At 37.0% G+C, this 24,120-nt stretch overlaps 1 protein-coding gene across 5 annotated transcripts in view; it reads left to right on the top strand.

Moving 5' to 3' along the window:
• cadm2a (cell adhesion molecule 2a) overlaps positions 1-24,120 on the top strand; it is a 660,886-nt gene that overhangs the window by 496,741 nt on the left and 140,025 nt on the right. For all 5 annotated transcript variants that reach the window (XM_056466536.1, XM_056466535.1, XM_056466533.1 and 2 more), the window contains one exon: positions 15,865-16,014. In XM_056466536.1, the coding sequence (XP_056322511.1) occupies positions 15,865-16,014 (150 nt within the window). The remainder of the gene's footprint in view (positions 1-15,864; positions 16,015-24,120) is intronic.

The following is a 24,120-nucleotide window of genomic DNA, read 5'->3' as shown; positions in this document are numbered from 1 at the left end:
TTTCCCAGTTCGTTTGACAAGTGTGAGTGCTCCGAATCAGGCCCAAATGCTGTTCAGATGGCCGTCCCTGTCCTGGTTGAAAGAGCTGTGCCAGAGCATGGTTCAGTTGGGCTTTGAAGATGCAATGTCACTTTAAGGGACTGTTTCATATGGATTTATTAATAATTTTTACTTTTCAATGAATGCGAACTGTCATAGTTTATTAAAGATGCAAACACCCCGCTGCACGTCAGCTGCACCTTCAGCAAACTTCCACTTTTTTTTTTTTGTCACTGCATCCCACATGACTAAAATGATAAAACTAAATCAATGTTCACTGTGCTGAGCAAGAGCACTTCTCTTCCTGTTAAATTGAACAGTCACATCATCGATGTCATAAGCATGCTCAGGCTCGGAAGGTAAAGATTCAGTGTGAGCGCAGGCCGTCGGAGGAGAGGGGAGGGGATCAACTGCGGTTCAGCATGGTTCAAGGCAACTGTGCCTAGTGTGCCAAAGTGTGCCTATGCCCTTAGTCGGAAAAGTTTGGGTGGATGTTGCCAGGTCATTCCACCAGAGAAGCACAGAGAGGGTGAATGTTTTGGAAATTGTCTTTTTAGCTCACTGCGATTGAACAACAAAATATGGCATGGGTCCTCTACCAGATTAAAGGCTAGACATTCTGGATCACCTGCGAAGGCTTGGAAGGCCTCCAGTAGAACACTTTCTATGAAGCCTAATAATGAATTGTAGAATGAATAATGAACAATAAACTCTGTTTACAATTATGTATTTTCACTCATAACAGTTCTTTAAATATATCTGTAAAGACACAACAAACCTTATACTGTATTATAGTGACAGTTATATTTACACTATATACACAATATACAGTGCATGTTCATTTTACATTATACACTAATTTATAAGTAAATTAGTCAATCGTAATTGCATTTATAAAGATGTCGTCTGCAAATTTAAAAGGTTGTTATCCTATAGTCACAGACTCCTTAGGAAGTTAACAGACTTATTTTGGGTCATACTCATATTGTTGGTCAGTTACTAACCTGTATAAATGCATCATTGATGGCTTTAAGTAATAAATATTCATAACACTAGTATAAATTATTATTATTATTATTATTATTATTATTATTATTATTATTATTATTATTATTATTATTATTATTATTATTATTATTATTATTATGTAGCTATAGTAGCTGTCATTGCAATACAGTATGTGTTGTGTCTTTATATATGGATTTATAGAATGATTATAAATAATTATATACAAAGTTATAATATATTATAAGCATAAGCTTCATAGAATGTGTTGCTGAACATGACAGTAGTATAAAGTGACTTTGGATGAGTAGATATGCCACGAATTCCAATAGTTGGCTGTCAAACACCAGGTTTCTTGTCAAATATCACCACGCTATGCTTTTATTTATATTATTTTGTCCATTACAATAGACTGTGTGATATGAGTCATCATCCATTACTGTGCTCCAGTTGTTGATTGGTTCTTCATTAGACAGCCATCATAGGATGGGTCATGGTGCAGCACTGTGACCCAGAGTACAATTACACAAAGAGCCAATTAATTGTCTCTAGGTGAGAATGGCACAAAAGCTCTAGAATCTCTTTACAATCCCCAAAATTGGACAACAATATTCAGATCCAGATTTACTGAACAGAAGGCCATACTGATGGATAATGATGATAGTGACAGGTGCAACACTATCTAAAATGACAAAATAAACTGACAGGAGGACATTGTTAAGAGTGATAATCCGGTTTAGCACTGACAGGGTGTATTAAAATCTGCTGGGCCTTACTATTAATGTCTAATCGCTGTCTTTCATTCTCTTCTGCTCAGCACTAGTGTCCCAAAGCTCTAATTAACTCCTCAAGCATTATCCTCGGCCCTAGGGAAAGAATTTAAGTGCTGAATGAAAGAATATCAAAGATTAGTACCACAATTTTTGCCTTTGCCCCTGCTGGCATCCATTGGGATGAAGCAGTGAGACCCCACCAACAGTGGGAATGACTCATTTTAATCTTACCTTGACTCTTTAAATGTAGCTGTAACTACAACAACAGGAGTTTCAGTTCCATTGTGAAACAGTTTTAAAAGCAGAGGTAAATTTTGAGGATGTCAGTCTGAGTCTGCATTGTCAGCACCTGGCAAAGCTCTCCAAATTGGCACCTGTTTATGCACTTCATGTCTGGCACACAGCAACCTGGGAACACACACTTGGCATCGTATCCAAATGGATGTGCTTTTATTTGCTTGCTCTGTTTGGTAGATCTCAGACCTGAATTAGCCTGTTTGATTTGGTCTGAAATCCTGGCTCGTGATAAGGTTGAATTCAAGAGAGACATCTAGATGACATGCTAGATTAAACCAAACTTTCAGGCATCTGTCGTGACAGAACTGCTCCATATTTATGCCAGGATTTTGAATACTCTATTTGTGGTGTATGGCACGTGAGGTGATTTGGTGCAATTAGTTCGTTCTCCATCATCAACAGATTCCACCTAGTGTTTAATCTTAACATGCAACTTTCATTTATGAAACCTTGTGGACTAAAAAAGTAAATAATTTGTTCATAATTTGCGTGACCAACATGAGCATAACTGAAATAGGTATATAAAACAACTGATCAAATGGATTTCCATTGAAATTACTTGTTTGTGTCTCCAAAATTAACAACTAACAATTTATGCCAAAAGGTATGGACCTTTTATTATTATATATCATTAAGTCGTGCCTCTCGAATACAAGAGAATTCAGACAGTAAAACAATTTTAAAACTCCATTTGTCTTCTTTATAGGGAAATTGATATTTCACGCCAACTTGAAGGTTGTTAAAAGCATCTGTTGTTTTAAAAATAATCTTGTTTAACAGAAGAATTTGTGGTGAAAAAAATCCAGCAATTTCAGAGCGTGGTGAAAATTTGACACAAACATACAGTAGCAGCATAATAAATTAATATTGTTTAAAATACATGTTTTTAACACAAATTTAAATTAATAGCTATATTTTTCACCCTCATTTTATCAAGTTAATAATTTGCAGTGATTCATTAACTTGATAAAGCCTTAAAGTGCACAGTCTTGTACCTTTGCATTTTTTGTTCGGTTTTAAAACCTTGATAAAACTGTTTCAGAATTCTAATAGATTGGTTCTTGGCTTATAATGCTGTATATAAGGCTTTTAGAAACATAATTTTTGTTTGTGTGTTTGTTTGTTTTTTAAAAGGAAAAATTGACAATACATTCAATTCGATTTTTATTTCTAAAGCGCTTCTACAATGTAGATTGTGTCAAAACAGCTTAACACAGAAGTTCTAGTAAATTGAAATTGAAACTGTGTCAGTCCAGTTTTCAGAGTTAAAGTTCAATTTAGTTCAGTTCAGTGTGCTTTAATTTTCACTGCTGAAAGTCCAAACATTGAAGAGCAAATCCATTGATGCGCAGCTCTACAAGTTCCAAACCAAGAAAGCCAGTGGTGACAGTGGCGAGGAACAAAATTTCACCAATTGATGAAAGTGAATAAAAAAAAAACTCAAGAGAAACTAGGCTCAGTTGGGCACGACCATTTCTCCTCTGTCCAAACTTCCTGTGCAGAACTGCAGTCTAGGCACCTGAGGCTGGAGAACACTGGACGTACATCGTGGAGAAACTGAATGTGTGAGTAGGTCACCAGCGGGTTTTAAGTGAAGTTTATTTATAAACTAATTTCGAGAGGATCGCGTGCTTATGATTGACACGGCTGGCCCTGAGTCAAGCTAATGTACAACTACCAATCAGATGATTCCTAACTCAGTATAAATAACCAAGCATCTTACCTTTAGTCATCTTCGTCTCGAAGAATCCCTCCTTCCACCCCCTCTCCTCCTCTTTTCCTCTATAGGGCAGCACGGTGGCCCAGTGGCTAGCACTGTGGCCCCACAGCAAGAATGCCTCTGGCTCGGGTCTCTACCCGGCCGGACAGCATTTCCGTGTGGAGTTCATGTTCTCCCTGTGCTTTCGTGGGTTTTCCCCGGGTCCTCCGGTTTCCTACCACAGTCCAAAAACATGAGACATAAGTAAATTGACTAAACCAAATCAACACCATATTCAAATTTCTCCAGCAACACACCACCTTAGCAATCTTTAAGCATCTGGGGATGGGGGGGGGGGGGTTGGTTCTTGAGATCTACCTGAGCTCAAACTCCCCTCTCGCCCTGCAAACAGGAGGGAGCCCCGGGCTCGAGGATCTCATGAGCTCAAGGCTCTCTCCCGGGACAGCATGCCAAACTAGCTTATTACCAATCATCAGCTAAGTGTGAACTCTTAAAGGCTGGCCCACAGAATTAATGCAGAGACTCATCTGTCACTGGGGTTTTTCAGGAATCAGTCTCATTCTCTCCACTCCTCCATGACCTCCACAGAATGTGCTTAGGATACGGCCTGGTCTACGATTATAGAGACCTCGTGAACTACAGTCACTAACAATATGCACATATAGAGGAAAAACACAGTAGGCACATATATAAAAATGTACGAATATGGTATTTAAAATTGGTACGTTAATAAATCAAGAAATAATAAAAATAATAATTTTGATAATAAGTAATAATGTTAATAATATAAATAGCGGGTGTGGGGAAGAGAGTAACAGTACAAGTTGTGTTAATAACTAATAATAATAATAATAAAAATAAATAAATAAATAAAAAAAAACTAATAATATTAATAACAATACAAATAATAATAATATTATTAATAATAGTAGAAGTAGTAGTAATGATTAGTAATAGCAATAATGCTGAGTGGACTACAAATTTAAAAAATACAACAAAAAAAAAGTACTTCCTGGCTCAAAGTGAACAGCCTAAGATCACAAGGACAGTTTCGAATTCTGTGACTCTGTAGTGTTTTTGAGAAATGTGAGTTTTATGGAGATACACGATTTGTTTAAATCTGTTTAAATGAGCATAAAATGTCCCGATGGCTGAGTTGAGCTGAAAAATGTGTCCCGCTTGTCTTCTGTCAGCCTGGTCAGGACTGAAGGTCAAGGCCATGACTATCTCCAGGCTGGTCTCAGTTTCGAAGCCAGCAAGAGCATATTTGCAAAAGGTCATCTTGTTACTGTTCTCCGCTGAAAGGTTACGAAGATACGGGGGCTTGAAGAGCCAAGACAGATCACTCATTCTGCTGATTCATGTTTCACGTCATCTCAAATGTTGCGAGAGCCTCTAAACATTAGCAGATTGAGGGTGAGAGAGCGAAAACAAAAAGCGGCGCAAAATGTCAGTTGTGTGGCTCAAATTATGCTTTTCAATGTGAAGGAAGGGAAGTTGCTATCTATTGAGATTCAACTTTGTAATGTTTTACACATTTAAATAGTTAATAAATGACAAGATTTTGGTAAATAAATTACAGTTTTTGAAATAGTTTATAAATACAAATCTTTAAATAGTTTATATTTACTATTATTTTCTATTACATTACTTCTATTTCACCAAATTTTGATTATTATTGTTGTTCTTATTTTGTAATTGTTATTATTTTAAGGTCCCAAGCGGTTGAGTAAGCATTTCACTGCATATCATACTGTGTATGACTCTGTATGTGACAAATAAAATTTTAATTTGAATAAAAAATTTACAGTAAATATTACGGTAACACTTTACAATAACAGTACATGCATAATGATGTATTAACATGTAAACTAAACATTACTTTATTATGGACTAATGATGAGTTTGGGCATGCGCTAATTATGAACTAACTTTAACTACAACATGAGTCACATGAGTTCATGTGTGAATAACAGCTACCTTATTACTTGTTAGTACATGTTTGTTAATTAATGTATTAATTACCTCATTCGTTTATGCTTATTTTAACCATCATGAACTTATAATATGTTAATGTAGAATTACATCATGACTTTAATTGGAGGGGCACATCCTCCTTAACCCATTCTTAAGTACACATGAACTCCTTATGCATGTCCATCTAGCGCATTTACACTGAATAACAATAGAAAAGCATTCTGTAAACATCAACATCAACAGTTTTACCACAGGAGTTCATGAGAATGAGTTAATGGTGATGTGCCCCTTCCAAGTAAAGTGATGACATAGTTATACATTAACAGCTTATGAATTTATGTTGATTACATTTAGCTTAAACTTACATGTACTAACAAGTAATTAAGGTGGTCATTATTTACTCATGAACTCATGTGACTCATGCTGTAGTTAAAGTTAGTATATGATTAGCGCATGCCCTGACTCATCATTAATTCATAAAAAAGTACTGTTTAGTTTACATATTAATACATCTATATTATTGTACTGTTACTGTAAAGTTTTACCAATATTACTTTTACGTCAAATGAGAATTGTTCTTCTTTGTTTTCCACTACTTAGTAGGAGAGATATTGAGGACATTTAGGAGAAACTGGAGCTAATTTTATATTTTGCTCATCGAGCTTGGAGAGAGAGAGAGTGCTGTTTACACAGGAAGGAGAAACAGAGGGGAAGAGGTGAACAGAGACATACATGCAGAGAGACAGAGAGAAACAGAGAGAGAGAGAGAGCTCCACCATCACCAGATCCCTGGAGAGATCCATTTCAATCAGATGCCACTGACCAGATAGTTGGAGGAGCTCTTCTACTGCTCTATTAAGTCGACATTCAGCAGTCTACTGATGTTGATCAAATCATCTAAAAACACACGCCAAAAAACAATATGACTAAACTCAAATAATGGAAACAGATGTGAAAACTGCACTCTTTGAGTTGCCTTTTAGTATATAAGCCCTTAGACAAAAGAAAAGTGAGATCCATTAATCTATGTGTGTTTCCTCAAATGCAGTTTTAACATTTGTGAGTGAAAGAAGGGGATCTTATTATCACTTAGTACTATTTAGATTTAGTTACTTTATTTAGCACAATTTTTTACAACACAACCTTGCCCAAAGTGCTGAACACAATCAATACTAATGTAAGTCCTACAGTACATACATAACAATTAAAACATAAGACAAACCCCTCAACATTAAAAAAGGCTTGAAAAGAAGCTAAAGAAGAAAGATGCAGTTAGAGTTTTTAAAAACAGATAAAGTTGGAGCGTGTCTACAATGGGCTAGAAGCTTGTTCCAGTATTTTGGGGCAATACCAGCAAAAGCCTGATCCTAACTTCGCTTACACCAGGACCTTGGTAAAGAATAAACTGATCAGAAGACTTTAGTGACCTACCAGGATTATAAACATGTAGAAGATCTGATAAATTAGATGGTGCCAGACCATTTAAAGGTGTAAGACTCTATTAAAGCAAAAAATACCATAATATGTTTGCAGATATTTAAGAAACATGCCAAGTGAACAACAGTGCTGAAGTCAGATATTCTGCTTTGAAAATGGGTTTTCTGTGCCGGAACGCTGTCTTTGTTTTGGTCATTTTAACCTGCCCAATGTCAGTTTAGCCAATTAAATTTCAGCACCGTGGGTTGCTTTGTTGTATGACCGCATATTTCATTCAGAAATGCTCTGAAAGTATGCATCCATGACCAAAATGCAACCTCCAGTGGACAGTAGAAGACTCCGAAATGAGACTCCGAAATTAGCAAATAATATAAATATGATGAACGTAAACATTAGGTGAGCATCTTACATTGTAACCGCATGTCCAAACAAACGAAACACTCAAAATCTGAGGTGAACTATCTGTGTAAAATGGCATTCAAACTTACATTATTAGCATTTAACACTGAATAAAGCGCATGAGGTTTATCTGAGGTGATCATTGTCATAGTTGCTCACTTGTGAGAAATAGAAGCTGTTTCTAATATATCTATTTGAGGTGTTGGTAAGGACAAAAACTCCTTTTAATATGGAAAATATTCCTTCTATCGGGTGCCATTGCTTTTATTTAGAACACAGTTTAAATCATTCGCTCCTGTCCTCTATCTGGCAACTTGCGCTTGCGTGTGTTTTGATCCAGGAGTGTAATACATAGTTCAACCACTGGAACTTCCATACTGCACCTGTGCATTTATTAACAAAAATGAATCACTTAAAATCAATCCGTGACCTATTGTAACAGGCAGCCAGCCCAGTGAGGAAAGAACCTGGGATATGTGTTCATGCTTGCAAGTCTCTTGTTTACTCTTTGTGATATTAAAATCTGTCACTTACTGTTTCCATCCAATTTTACTTCTTAAATTTGATGTATTTACAGAAAATTTGAATTTATATTAAGTTGCATAACCATGAGGACAGAAAAAGTAAATACTCTTGATTAATGGACATTTGAAACCAACTGAATTGGTTTTAAATCATCATTTCGAAGTAAAATAACACCTAAAATGACCAGATTCCACAAACCTGCTTCGTAATAAGAGAATTGTTTCATTAATTGTTCATAGTTTAGCATTCAGTAAGGTTAGCAGAAGCAATGAAGTCCTACACATTCTTTAATTAAACATGTCTTGTTGGGCTTGACCTTTAGAATACTTTCTGTGTTCATTTTCATTCTGCGTTACTGCTTTATTTTTTGCTTAAAGTTTTGTGTAGAGATTTACCTCAGAGTTAAACTTTTGAACCGTTTAACGCTCCAGCTGAGCTTATTGTGGTGTAGTGACTCCAATTTTGGAGATTGTTTCTACCGTATGTTTTATAGTTACACGGTTTCAGCTTCAGAGTTGATGATCGGGGCATTGTGGGTAGTTTCAGGTGTCTCTCAGCAGTTGTTTGTTATTCATAAGCGCTCTTAGCAGGAAATATGCTAAATAAGAGGCAGTTCTGAATAGCTGGAAGCGCATCTCAAAATATACTCTTCGTATTAATGGTAAAACCTGTCTAAAACTTAACATATTCCGTAGTGCAGCTCGAGTAGAACAGCCCTTTTTGAAAAACAATGAGTTGTCCGTGGAGGACTTCAAACTCAGTTCCTCTTAAAGCTGCTGAACAGTTTATTTCATGACATTATGTAGTTTCAATGTCTGGTGAAGCCCCCACTGTTACTGACATGCATTCTTATATTATAATGATCATTACCAGCCTCCTAATTAGCTGTTGTTGTTTTTGTTTTTTTAAAAATGGCGACACCTCAGTGATCATCTTCTGCATTCACACTGTTTTGAGCTCTCCTGGGATTCCCTAAGTTGACACATTTCGTTAATCTTAATTGTTTGTTATCAGCCATAGGAGTAAAAATAGAAGGAGATTTGCACCTAGCGTTTTGGCGCAGTTTCCCATGACTGATTTCCCATGGATCTTGACCCTTTCTCCTGATTATAGAGAGAAGAGTGATGAGGGACGGGGATGAGAAAATGAGGCAGGAGAAGATCAAGGAAGCAGAGAGAGAGAACTCCAGACAGGGGTTGGCAGGCCATGCTTCATGCAAAACACAGATGAATAATGTATCCTGCCTACCTGGAGTAATACAGATCCATTTCTCTGTCTTTTTCTTCCTCCGCCTGTGGACTGTAGAAGACCTTAATCAGGCAGTAAATGGCCTACTCTACTGTCTCGTATGACCCCTGAGCCAGACAGATGAACCGCGGGGTCATGTTTTGGCTGGTTAGCACGCCGTAACTATATCATCTGGACCCAGAAAGGCTTTTTGCACTGATGCCCATTCAAAATTAGCCATGTGAAATATGACCTGACATTTCTTTTTTCTTTCTTTCGCAGGCAACACATATATTGTTAATATTTCATCATATTATCGTAGAAATTCACGGGTGCTTGATTTTTATTAAAAGCACAGGTCCCTGTGATTTCTGCTTTGTACCGTAAGAAACGTGGAAGTTATTGCAGAATCTAGAAAAAAAAATTCTTTATTTATGTGGAATGTCAATAAATTTTGGCTAATATTGGATGAATTAAAAACAAAATGGTAATATATACAAAAGTTTGAATATTAAATAGCATGCAAATATTACATAGCAAATGTGTATCATTCTCCTTTTGAATAAAAAGAGTTGGTTCATGTACAAAATACAAAATTTCAACCGAAACAGGATGTTTTCATTGTTAAACTGCTTTACTTCACTAAGGGAACTTGACACAATAACAATTTTTCAGACAAAAACTATAAACTTTTTATTAGTGCTGTGTAAACATGGATCGCATCCAGTGGTGTAGTCGGGGCTATACGCACGTATACTCAGTATGCCTACTTTTTTCCACTTGCTGTTTGGGTATTACGACTTCTGAGGATTAATACTTGCGTATGCCCTCGGTATACTCACTTGTTTTGCTGATTAGACTTTACGACACGTAGAATTTACGGGTATTCGCATCCCCTTTAACTGTATACTAAATATTTTTTTAACTCTCATCTTAATTTGTTGCAATTGGTGCAGTTTTGTTTTTATTTTGCACCATTACCCGCCCCCTGACGACCACAGCAGCTGTGAGAAAATTTCGTGAGTTTTTCGAAGTCAACTGAATGATTTCTCGCTGAAACGTTCAAGTAAAATTATAATACAGCATGAGCGGGTTGGGTGGGTAATAGTACACCACCTTTTTTTTTTAGGACTACACCACTGATCGCATCCAAAATAAAAGTTTGTTTGACATAATGTATGTGTGTGTGTCATAAGCGCTTTTAGCAGGAAGACATAATATATACACATAATAATATATATATATATATATACAGTACACACACTTAAATTATGTCAAAACAACTTTTAATTTTGAATGTGATTAATCATGATAATCTTTTTTTCCTGCACTACTCTGTATCTGTTTTGCCTGTTCATTTACATGAAAATGACATTTTTGGGACTGTAATCCATAGACTGTAAAAGATATGGATGTAGTATCTGTGACTTCACCCGTATGTTTCTAAATGGTGCAAAGGAAGCTACAAGTGGGCATGGTCAAACTGTGCCATATTGTTCCTGCGTCATTGCTTCAACCGGGGTAACCAAATTAGGGCAAAGAGGCGGAGCGTTAAATACTTCATTACCTGCGACTAGTTTGTGTTCTGACCACATGCGCTTGGTTGTACACTATAGCAATAAAGTGTTTAGTCCTTTAAAAACGCTGTTGCAATACATTGAGACACTACACATTGTTCTTATGATGCTTTTCTACAGTGGGAAAATGCAAATGACTTCCAAATACTTCAAATATAGTCTGTGTTAGTAAACACAAGGCTACTTATGAAATCCAGGCATAACACTGTATGACAGTGTTTCAGATGACTGTTCTAGAGCCTACAGCTAATCAGTCTGTCAGATTCTGGAATGCACTGAAGTTCTAAAGAAAATAATAGTTGATAAATGATCTTAAATAGAACAAATACATTTATAGAGATAGTATACGTATAGAATTTCACTCACCTGGGAAATGGAGGGCACATAAATGGTTTGAGAGCACAATTAAGTGCACACAGCATGCCATATCATCTAATAATTGTAAGAAATAATTCTAAAAACAAAAGTAGGATGTATATGCCGAGTTCAGGGGCTAATCAGCGGGAATCAGGTGAAGTGACGGTGACCAGCGAGACCTAACTGTCACTCAAGTGACCATGCCCTTAATTATGCAACATAACTTAATATAAACGAAACGGATGAGTTATAAAAAATTCATCACCTCACAGTCATGAAGGGTAATATTAGCTATATACACCAAAATCGTTCTTTGTACCAGGCTGTACACCTTTTTTTCTGCTTTAAAGTTGGCCATTTTAACAGTGGGGCGAATAGAAATCTGCTCTATTATGGAACCAGAACTAGCAGAATTTCTATGAATTGCAGTTTCAGTAGCTAAAGTAATTCGACTTTGTAGTTGCCCGTCGCTTTGAGTGGCGACCTGCTGCAAATGCAGCTCTGTGTAGGTCTACATCACAGAGAATACAACCGGCCTCTGAGTGAGCTGGATCATTTGAGCACTACTGATGCTCTTATTGGCTGTCGCTCAAGAAAGTCAATCTTCATTTGCATAGAGTTGAAAGATACGTCATATCATTAATATCGTTTAGGATTTTTGAACTAATTATATTTATAAATTATTTCAAATTATTTTTTGGATTTTAAAGATTTTTATAATCCTTCAAAATAAATTTAATCAAACTTTGTTGCATCACTTGCTTTTGTTCCATATTCCAGACCTATTAACATATAGATGACAACATACCCAGGGTACACTTACTAAAAAATACTGACTTTTTTTTTTAGCCCACTCCAGAATTCACACATTACTGTCTGGCTAGTGTTCTGTACTTATATTCTAAAACGACAATAATGGTCCAACATTCGTGGCCATTATCACCAATAAAGTCCAGAAAAACAGGGTATCCATATGTTGTAAATATTCAATATTCTTTTTCAGTTATCAAAGAAATAATTTGTTCCTTAATTATAGTTTTGTAACTATTAAATTGTTTTAAAAACATATTTCTGTAATTGTGTACTAAAACCACCTGGGTCTCCACTTTTGCCATGACCTCTTTTGGCTTTAACAAACATATCCCTCAGGTTTTTCCAAACTTTTCCAAAACTTTCCTCCTTTCTCACATCTGTTGACATTTCAAGCCAAAAATTTTTGTGTAAACGTGAAACTTTTTCATAAACTGCTAAAATGCGGGCATTTTTGGCTACATCACTGTCTTGTAAACATATTTTTTTTCAGGGAAATCATTGCCAAATTGCCCATAACTCATATTTTGTACATTCTTATCATAAGTTAACTTAGCCTAGTGGTTAAATGCGTCAACCAGAGTTTTATTCCCATCTTATGGTCCTTTGTCAATGCTTGGTCGCATTCTCTACTCCTCATGATTTCCTGTCAATACTCCCCACTGTCCTATCTATTAAAATAAAAATAATAATAATAAAAATAAATGAGTTATTTAATTAACTTACTAATCATTTCTGAGTCTCATCATTTGCATTATACTCCCATGTGTCTGCATTACAGCGCAATAATACCTTTACTTACAATAATGATGACTGTAGCTGCAACTGTTTCTCTCTCGCTAAAACAACTGCGGAAATTAAATAAATCCCAAATCGACACCTCTCCAGTCTGTGTGTGTGTGTATGTGTGTGTGTAATGTGATTGCCAGAAGCACGGAAAAGAAATAAGCACCACAGCTGGCCGATGTGCTGTTCTGTCAGGAAGCCTGTGGAGAGGCCCTTAGCAACTCTCTATCTCTCTCGCTCTGTCTCTCTCACTCACTCACTCATCTTGTCCTCCAGCTTCCCTTATGAAAGCTACACCATATCTGGACAGACCCTCAAAATCAGTCTAATTGTGACATGCTGCAATTAGCAGCAAATAAAAAAAGATGCAAAAATCTGCGGAGTTGAATGGAACACGATACCCGTCGATCTCTATTTCTCTCATCAGCCACCAATCTGTGCTAACCGCGTCCTAATCATGCGCTAAATAACATCTATTGCATTTTAATCCATTACGTCTGCGAGCGTTGGTTGCTATTTTCAGAGTTTTCTCTTCAGAAAAGGACTTCAGACTCTGGGTAGGACGCGGCGGTTCTCTTCCATCCTCTCGTCGTCCTTTACCTATTACATCACATGACATTTTTCATCTCTTTTGACGTGCTATTGTCTGGCAGTGGTGCCGCTGGAGATGTTGACCTCTGCTCTGTGAGAGTCATCGCTTCTTCACTTTAAATAAATACAGATTATTCATCTATCATGTCCTTTCCAGGGTTGTCTCTCTATTTATGTATGTACGTGCGTGTGTGTGTAGTTTTTCATTAGCTCCCCTATGAGTCCCTTCCCTGCACAAGGTGATCTGTTATTGCCTGTCTAACCCTGGGGTGCAGTGATGGATGTCACTTTGTGAATTATTTCTCACTGAGCTAAACCTTTATTCAGTTCTCTGCTTAGACTGGCTCATGAGTGACCCTTATCTGTTGTCTTTAGATGTTTGTAGGATGTTCTTTGTAGAGATTATTTTGGCTTGGGGTATAGTGATATGCTGCTGTTGTACACTGAAAACTTTGATGAAGAATGTTGGGATGTCATTTTTGTGACATTTTTGAAGGTATAAAATGCCCTTGTCCACTGAGATTTGTTTTGTAAAATAATTTATTTATTTATTTATTTATTTATTTATTTATTTATTTATTTATTTATTTATTTATTTACTTATTTATTTATTTATTTATTTATGTTTGTTTGTTTGTTTGTTTTATTTGATTTAATTATTTTTATTTGATTTTTTTTATTATTATTATTTTATTCATTATTTTTATTACAGTTTTTAATGTCTAGTGTTTGTTTGTTTGTTTGTTTGTTTGTTTGTTTGTTTGTTTGTTTGTTTGTTTGTTTGTTTGTTTGTTTGTTTGTTTGTTTAATCAATTGTTTATTATTTTTCTTTGTTTCTTTTGTTTCGTTTTTTGTTCGTTGTTTTACTTTTCTATTAAATGAAAATATTTCCTATTTCCTATTTTTGTTTACATGTATCATTATTATTATTATTATAATTTGTAAATATAAAAAATATAAAACCGTTCTATGGTTAGTGTTGCATTAACTATAATGTCCCTATATTAAAGAATAAATTACATATTATAAACAAATACCAATAAAATTAATTATTATATTATTAAACTTTCAGTGTGTGTATGTGTTTATATTTTATGTGTTTTAAGCTCAAACAAAAGCTTATTTATTGACTGTCTTACACAACCACTTTTTCGTTATCGGGCCAGTGCGAACAACCTTCCACCCCCCCGCCCCCCCCCCCCCCCCCCCCCCCCCACCCCCACAAAAAAAAAAAAAAAAAAAAAACAACCTGCCCAGGGATGCTATTCTGAAAACCATTGTTAGTCAACTAAGGTCGCAAGTTCCATCGTTATAATAAATAAATATGAGGGAACTACTAAAACATTACATAAAACACCTTATAGGCTAGGTTTTTTTTATATATATCACCGTTATGTTACCCTTTTGAATTTAAAGATTTTGCATGAAATACTAATGTAGTTTTAATTTAATAAGTGATATTTCTTTGCTGTGTCCTCATTGATTTTTTTAATAACGCATAATAATCTTTACAACACGTCAGAGCTCTGCCCACACAAAAAAACTGGCTCCATTCGGTTGCTCAATTTCTGTTACTCAGGGAAGTTCTGTGAAAAAGAAAATCACCTCGCCTTTCAGCAGTGATGAATACTTGACACTGTTTAAGATAGGAAATAGCCTCATGGAAGCACTTTAACAGCACCTTAACATGTCAGTGCTGACTTTGCAGGCTAAAAAACGAAATCTTTTTTTTTCCTGATTTCTGATGAGTCCTCAATTCCTTTAGTATCTCCAGAAAAAAGGGCTCATTCAACAACATCTGCGTATTGTCATCTAGTTGCCTTTAAAAACAGACCTGAATCTTTATTCACAGAACTTATGTCAGTCATGAAGGCAGGAGTTCAGCAGTTCCCTGCTGTCCTCATATGTTTCTGACGCCATTATGATTTAGTATCGAATGATGCAAGTAAGTTTTCTGTACTTTTCACAGATGTTTGAATGAAAATATCCCTCTTTCATTCTGATTTCTAAAGCAACTCTTCCAGCGACCAAACCACCAGATCTGGGCTTAAGCAACACATTATCATAGCCAGAGGTTATGCTGCAAATAATCATTATCTGTCACTTTGACTGACTGCGTTGTAGATTTTCCATCATGCTCTATTTAGAACTGTCAGTAAAGCATTGTATTGTTTGGTCTTTTTATGTAGCATTAATATTACAATATCAGACTTATATGTTTTGACTTTTTTCTTCTTCTTGATTCTGTCTGTTCATTGCTTGAAGTTGAATGCTAAAGGTTGAATGCTCCATATGTTCCTGTGCTTGTGACTGTCTCTCATCTAAGTCGTTCTGTCTCTTCCAGGAGCCCAAGGACAGGTCCCCATAGTCCAGAACATGACTGTGACAGAAGGAGGGACGGCCAACTTGACCTGCCGTGTGGAACACAATGACAACACCTCCCTCCAGTGGTCAAACCCTGCACAACAGACACTCTTCTTTGGGGACAAGAAAGGTGAGGGAGTGAGTGAGTGATGGCCACTGAACTCACAGGGATTCATATCTTTGTCTTGGGTGTTATCAGGTGGATGAGGGACCTCAGCTGAATGAGATTTTTAATGGAGGAACGTTAAGGGATTGCTGATGTTGTTGTTTTTTGCTAGTGCTCAGATGGATTGTGGTGGCAGATTGCTAGCAACTTTGAGTTGTAGTATAAACTGTGTGACTTCTGATCTAAAACCTAGTGAGGTGTTATTTAAAAGTCTCATGACATTAAAATAATGTTCTTTTTAGATGTAACCATCAGTATGTTTGTTTTAAGGATGTTTATAAGCTAGTGTGCTCCAAAATTTGCGTTTGAAAGATATAAACCTGACATAAACACCAAAGTTTGCAGTTTGTTACTTCCACCTTCCACCATATTTCAGTTTCTCTTCTAATCTTGACCAATCAAATGCTCTCTAGTATCTGACATGCCCGCCCCCTTCTTCTCGTTTGCTTTTCAGTTAATGTCCTTGAGCTCAACCACTTTCACTGGCTGAGTGGTGATAAAAACCAAATGCTATTGGCTGTTTTTTAAAGGGGAGGAGCTACTCTATGTTCCACAAATAATAATAATAATAATAATAATAATAATAATAATAATAATAATAATAATAATAATAATATATGAAAGGTTTCAGAAGCACTTGTCAATTTCAAGATGGCAATTGAGCTACAAATAAATAAATTAATTAATGTTAAAAAAACTGTCTAGATTTAGTTACAAAATAGATAGATAAATATAAAATATCACCGTGGACCACAAAAACATTCTCAAGTTGCACAGGTATGTTATGGCAATAGTTGAAAAATACAGTGTATGTCAGCGCCAGTGGTGTAATGGTTGGTGCGTTGACGTGTGCACTCTGGTGCTCATGGCGACCAGAGTTCGATACCCGCTTCGCGATCCTATGCCAACTCCTCCACTCTCTCTGCTCCCCATGCTTTCCTGTCGATACTCTCTACTGTCCTATCCATTAAAGGTGAAAACCCCGAAAAAATAATTATAAAAAATACAGTGTATGGGTCATACTTTTATGCCAAAAGCCACTTTATTATTAAATAAAGATCGTGTTGTATTAATACATTTTGTAAATTTCCTCCTGAAAATATATGAAAACTTCTATCGCGTATGCCTAATTTTTACAACTTTAAAAGTGATTTTCACAATGTTTACAATTTCTGAACACTCAGATTCCAGGTTTTTAAATAATTGTACATCAGCCAAACATTGTCCAGTGTGGTGGCCGAGAAAGCTTAACGTGCTGCAATTTAAGAAAACACATGCAATTACAAAAAACACCAGCAAATTGAGAAAAGATCTGTTAACATCATCTGTTTAACAGCACACATGCAACTCAAACACATTTTTAAAAAACGCACTGCATTTTCACACAACGCAAACAAATTAATAAAACATGCTGCATTTTCTCACAACACAAACAATTTACAAAAATGCGCTGCATTTTCTCACAACACTTTCAAATAACATGAAACACAATGGAAATGTTTCAAGGAGATCCTAAAGCTATTTAAGTTTTTTAGGCTTATGAATACTAAAGACACGGGAATTGGGATGTTAAAATAAACAAACTCACTTTTTAAAGATTGCCTACAACTTCACTGAGCAATAGTCACAGCACAGCAGCGTCCGTCACGTTTTTGGGTCCACTTGAAACATTTCCATTGTATTCCGATGTTTTTGTGATGTGAGAAAATGCATCCTGTTTTCGTAAATTGTTTGCGTAGTGAAAAAATGCAGCATGTTTTTTATGTGTATGTGTTGTGAGGATTTGCAGCACATGTGCTGTCAAACTGATGAAGATCTTTTCTTAATTTGGTGGCATTTTTTGTAATTGCATGTGTTTTCTAACATTGCAGCATGTTAAGATCTCTTATCTAGCGTAGTCCCCTTATAACAATCTATACACCAATGAAAACTAAATAAATAAATAAATTGTGGCTAAGTGGTTAGCACTGTCTGCTCACAGCAAGAAGGATGCTGATTCGAGTCCCAGCTGGACCAGTTGGCATTACTGTGTGAAGTTTGCATGTTCTTCCAATGTTGGTGTGAGATTCCTCCAGGTGCTCGGGTTTCCCCCACAGTCGAAAGACATGCGCTATAGGTGAATTGAATAGCCTAAATTGGCCATAGTGTATGGGTTTATGTGTAAATGTGAAAGTGTATGGGTGTTTCCCAATACTGGGTTGTGGCTTGAAGGGAATCCACTGCGTAAAACAAATGCCAGAATAGTTGGCGGTTCATTTTGCTGTGGCAATCCCTGATAAATCAGAGACTAAGCTAAAGGAAATTGAATGAATGAATGAATGAGTGAAAACTCATCATGTCAGAAATTGTAAGAATAACTTGATTAAAGATTCTCTCACTGTCTTGCTTGTGAAATTATTTTGAGATCTTTTCCAATCATTTCCAATGTATCTAATGGTGGCAGACAGTATCCAGTGCACAAACTCACTATAGGTTTTTAGGAGAAAGCTACAGAATCGCATCTGTATGTACAAAGATTTACAGCATCATCTCATTGTGTTGGCTAAAGACTGAATACATCATCTGGATGTTCTTCCACGCGGGGCTGGATGTTGTAAAATGGCTTTGTGTTCACCTGTTGTATGATTGGTGGGCTATAAATTCCTGTAGTGAATCAATATTGGTCGGAGCAAGGCTTTATAAGACACACTTTTCCCCGTAAACACCCTTAATCAAGAGCAGACGCAAAATCAACAAGCCGACAATCTACCAGACTCCCACACACATAAGAGCGCATAGACGCACATTCACTGGAAAAGTGGGACAGCGACTTGATTAATGTTGCGGAATACTAACAGATTACATTTGATAAATGAGGTATGGGAGGTGAGCCATTTAAAGGACTCTCCACTGCGGCGTTAAAGATATCTACTGTTCCCAGATCAGATCAATACAGAGCAGGAGCGTTATCACAGGCTCGGCAAATGCCCCGTTCATTATGTCAGCAGAGCTTTTCGCATGGAAGTAATCATGGGACGTATTCGATACACCCGGCGGATTGGATTTTATAATGATATTGTGGCGCTGCATATCTGGAGAATTCCCCGGGTTGTTTGTACGGAGATAATAAATGTCCTTTGATTTATAAAAGATCCATGTGTCAAAGATAGCTTAGTGCTTTCTGGCCCACACAGACTCAGACGTGTATGGTGTGATCAAAGAATACGTGGAAGCAGAATAACAATTAGCTTTGAGCGGCTGATTTTATGCCTTCAGATGATGACTTTGTGTTCAGAGGCAGCTGACTTCCATCTCTACGTTGAGTCACTTTATGCAGTCACAAATGTGATATCCAAAGAAGCGAAGGTTTCCTTATTTTAGAAAAATAAAAATAAAGAGCTCATTTAACATTAAGGAGATCATCCAGAGGGGGAAAATGCTGTCATCATTTGATCGTCTTCAAGTCGCAGAACTCAATGTTTTTCTTGCTGCTGCATGTGATATCAGTGTGCTTGCAGTTTGATTTGCTTAGTTTTCAACGACAATCAGGTGGTTCACTGGAAAAAAATCATTGCAAATTGTTGCAAACAATTTATAAAAGCTGAATTTAAACAAACAAATTATGTTGAACACTACTGAATTTAATTTGTTTGTTTAAACTCTGCACCAATCCGCCTGTCGATTTCACGTTCCATCCTTTCCTTACTCGTGAACAAAACCCCAAGATACTTGCACTCATCCACCTGGGGTAAGGACTTTTCTCCAACCTGGTGCAGCGGCAGCAGTAATGCGGTTGATGTACTGGTCTGTGGTGGTAAAGAAGAAGCTGAGCTGAAAGGCAAAGTTCTCGATTTACCGGTCAATCTACGTTCCTACTCTCACCTATGGTCATGAGCATAGGCCGCACCCTTATGGGTAGGGTGAGGAGCTCTGTCACTCAGGAGGAGCTCAAAGTAGAGCTGTTGCTCCTCCACATCGAGAGAAGTCAGCTGAGGTGGCTTGGGCATCTGTTTCGGATGCCTCCTAAATGCCTAACTAGGGAGGGCATGTCCCACTGGGAGGAGGCCTCGGGGAAGACCCAGATCACACTTGAGGGACTATGTCTCTCGGCTGGCCTGGGAACGCCTCGGGATACCCCTGGAGGAGCTATAGGAAGTGTCTGTGGAGAGGGCAGTTTGGGGTTCTCTCTTAAGACTCCCACATAGCAAAATTTCTTTGGCCCAGTTCTGGCCCACAGAATCAGCTTTTGCTTGGCCCACAATATGCAGTGAATTATGGTACATGACTGGACCAAGTCTGGCTTCCATATAAAGGCTAAACATGGACCATATCTGGACCTAGTCTAAGCCATAACTTGACCTGAACTGGGCCAGCCATAGCCCATATTTGGCTATTGTCTGAAAGCCATATTTGGTGTGTTACGACTGCAATGAAATTGATAAGCCCATGAAGCATTGCGCTTTAGGTGCAATAATAACGGTAATGGTTAGTAATAGTTAATAATAATATCATTTGTAAAATAATGATTTTGTTAATAAAATATATGTACAGTAATTTAGGTTAAATTTTGTAGTTTTGTAGTAATTTTGCAACATACAAACAATAGATTATTAAATCATGATTGTTTCCTGGATTAAAATCAAAGCATTAAAAGATGGAACAAAAAAATGGAAATAACTTTGTGCATCAAAATATTTCTTTAAATTAAATTGATCTTAAATGTGGGTCAAGATAACTTATGTGGCCCACATATCAATTTTTAACATCTGGGCCAAATACTACATTTGACATCTGGCCAATCTGACATATTGCATGCCACCTTAAAGATGGTCCCACCTCTGTCAAACCTGGGCCATGTTTGCCCCACATGCTGTATGCCAGAGCCAAATGAAGGCGTACTATGCAAGCTTTATGCCAAATCTAGGCCAGAATTCTTTGCTACCTTGGCTGTTCCCCCCCACCACCTGGCCCCGGAAAAGCGGTTGAAAATGAATGAACGAATGAATGAATGAATGAATGTTTAAACTCAGCCCAAAAACTCAGCATAAGTGAGTACACCCCATTTTGAAAATGAACAATTTTATCCATTTCTCAGTGAATATAGGCAATATTTTGGTGCATTTGAGCAAAACAGATTTTAGTTAACAGATTTATTTATTAAAATAACATTTTAGAAATGGAAAGATAATATATTTAAATTCATGCAAAATTACAAACTTCAACATTTCAACAAAATTGTATGTATATTTTTTGTTTCTTTTGATTTTTGCTTTTTTTGAAAAAAATATTTAATATTTTTCATTACTGACTAAACTAATGCATATGCACAGATATAATATTGTAAAGCATCCTATAGAAAATATTCATTTAAATGAGAGATTTGTGGGGGGTGTACTCATATATGCTGAGCACTGTAAATATTTTACAACCACTTACCTTAAAAAATTTGTAAATTCAATGAATCAATTTTTTCAGTGTACTGTAGTACAAGCTTTTCAATATTCTGATTAAATGCTAATGTGTAAATTACCTTGGATAAATTTTTTTTTAATTTTGTTGATTTTATGGACATTATGATAGAAATGCTTTTATTTAATACAGAATTCAAATTTAAGGGGATAGTTCATGCAAAAATAAATAAATATGTAGAATTTTAAAACATTACTTTAAATAGCTGTTAAATTACTCACCCTTTGACCATTCAAAATCACTTTCCAAATTCATTAAAGAAGATTTTAGCTGAAACGTTGGCTCTTGATGATTCATAAAATACAAGTAAACAGCTTGGGGTGACCATATGGTCTTTACAAAGTCTTAACATTAATTTTTACTAACAAAAAAACGTAAAAAGTCTTAAAAAGCCTTAAAGTCTGGTTCAGTACAGTAGGTCTTAAATTTGTTGGTTGTGTTACCACAAATATGTATTCCGTCTGATAGACCCAATGACTTTTTGCAATCATTAGACCGACAGATTTTTTTCCCCTACAGTAGTTATAACGTTATCAGAAAGGACTGAGGTAGCAGATTAAAGCACAGTGATGAGATGTGCAGTGCGAGTGTTTAAAGAGCCCATATTATACATGAAATAGGGTCATATTTAGGTTGTAAGGGTCTCCAACAACAGTCTAATATGCATGCAAGGTCAAAAAACACTTTCATGGTCTTATAATCTGCATTTATTTTTACCTAATTATCCCAGCGACTCCCATATGAATCGTTCAGCGATTCATTTGTTCCCAAACGCCTCCTCAGCGCGAAGCTAATCTGCGCTGATTGGACCGATGACAGCCTGCTGCGATTGGTCGACACGGACAAGGCTTCAGCGCGAGACAGAGTGAAATGCCCAGCTGCTAATCAACAATATAAAAGTAGTCACAGTGCATACACGCTTTATAGTGGATTTTGGCTGCCAGTGGGTGAATGTAAATACAGACGATGGACTAGAAAATACTGACGACTAACTATTTTATTGAGCAAAAAGTCCAAGAACTGGCGAGGAGATCTAGCCCGTCGCAGTCTACTTGCTATTTTCACACACACACACGCACGCACGCACGCACACACACACACACACACACAGGGCCAGCGTGTCCATAGAGGAGACCTAGAGCGGCAGAATAGAGAGGGGGTGGCGCTCAGTTATATCCGCGAATCGCTCCGTTATATCCGCGGCGCTCAGTTATATGAGCTAAATTGAACCGCGACACCCCCCGGTCCTCATTTTACCAACGGGTCCCTTTCGTTTTCACTATTAGGTTGAGGGGGGCGTGATGAAGAGACACACACACACATTACCCTCAGAGGAGACACACACACACACACACGACACACATTACAATCCTCCCCGAGGACACGACACACACGCCTAGAGCGCCAGTTCAGCTTGCTGGGTGCAATTTATACACCTTACCTCGAAAACTGAGCTGAACTATTTTGAAACTTGACCGTTGCATGTGTGTAGCAACAGCTGACGATCCATAAACAAAGCGGCATGCGTCACATTTTCAACGTGGCTTTACACGCAATATGAGAATATATAGAGTTAACCTGATACAGTACACGCGGTTACAAGTAACAAATCACAACTAAATACATAATTTGCAAGATAGAGTAAAGAGGCAACGGTTTTAATCGCACGTACTTACACTTGTGAAATGGGGGTAGAAACTGATTCATGATGCACTGATCCATGTTCTGACAGTCTTTACTGATCCTTCCTTTTACAAACTGATGAAGTCTTCTTTGTAAGCATGTAGTTTCCAGAAGCATTCGATCTGCTCAAGGCTGGGCTATAATGCTGAGGTTTCATCTTTGGGTGAACTGTCAATAATATCCATCTTCACAGCGTGACTTCATTCCACCGGTGTCTCTGTGTCTCTGTGTCTCTGTGTGTGTGTGTGAGACTTTTTTTCTGTTAGTGGGCGGGGCCGCAGGCTTCAAATCTCCCGGGTTTGCGTGTGCAACTACTTGTGTTTCGTAGCCGTGTCATCACGAAACACCTAATGACTCGTTATCAAGACGACTCGTTTGAAGCACTATGAGTCGACTCTTTTATAGATGAATCAATAGTTTTAAACACTGTACACTTACAGATTTAAGCCTTAGCTGGATATTTCACTTCACTTAGAGCTGTGGTACACACTACATGGAAGAGCATTTTCAAAAACCCATAATATGGGCTCTTTAAAAAGAGCTTGCAGGTTCCCGTTTCCTTGCATGCAGATCTGTTGAAGGAAGGTGCTTTCAGCAGCGGCATTTATAATACACTGAACTGAACTGAACTTCAAGACTGAACTGTACTTAATTGAACTTCAACTCTGAAAACTGGACTGAAGCAGTTTCAGTTTACTAGAACGCCATCAATGTTAAGCTGCTTTGGCACAATCTACATTGTAAAAGTGCTATAGAAATGAAGATTAATTGAAAAGGAAGCAATCTACAGTGCGTGAAAATATAACTGGTGCACTCTGTTCTGTTTGTCATAGAATAGAGAAAAAGTAGTGCTCGTGCACCCAAAGTACTGCTGCTTTCAAGAGCTCAATATAAAAACAGTTTGTCTTTTTGTGAGCTGCAGTAGCCACACTTGCTTTA

This window comes from Danio aesculapii, chromosome 10 (assembly GCF_903798145.1).
Source record: "Danio aesculapii chromosome 10, fDanAes4.1, whole genome shotgun sequence".
NCBI lineage: Eukaryota > Metazoa > Chordata > Actinopteri > Cypriniformes > Danionidae > Danio > Danio aesculapii.
The sequence above is the reverse complement of the archived record's forward strand: the minus strand, read 5'-3'. Positions and strand labels throughout refer to the sequence as shown.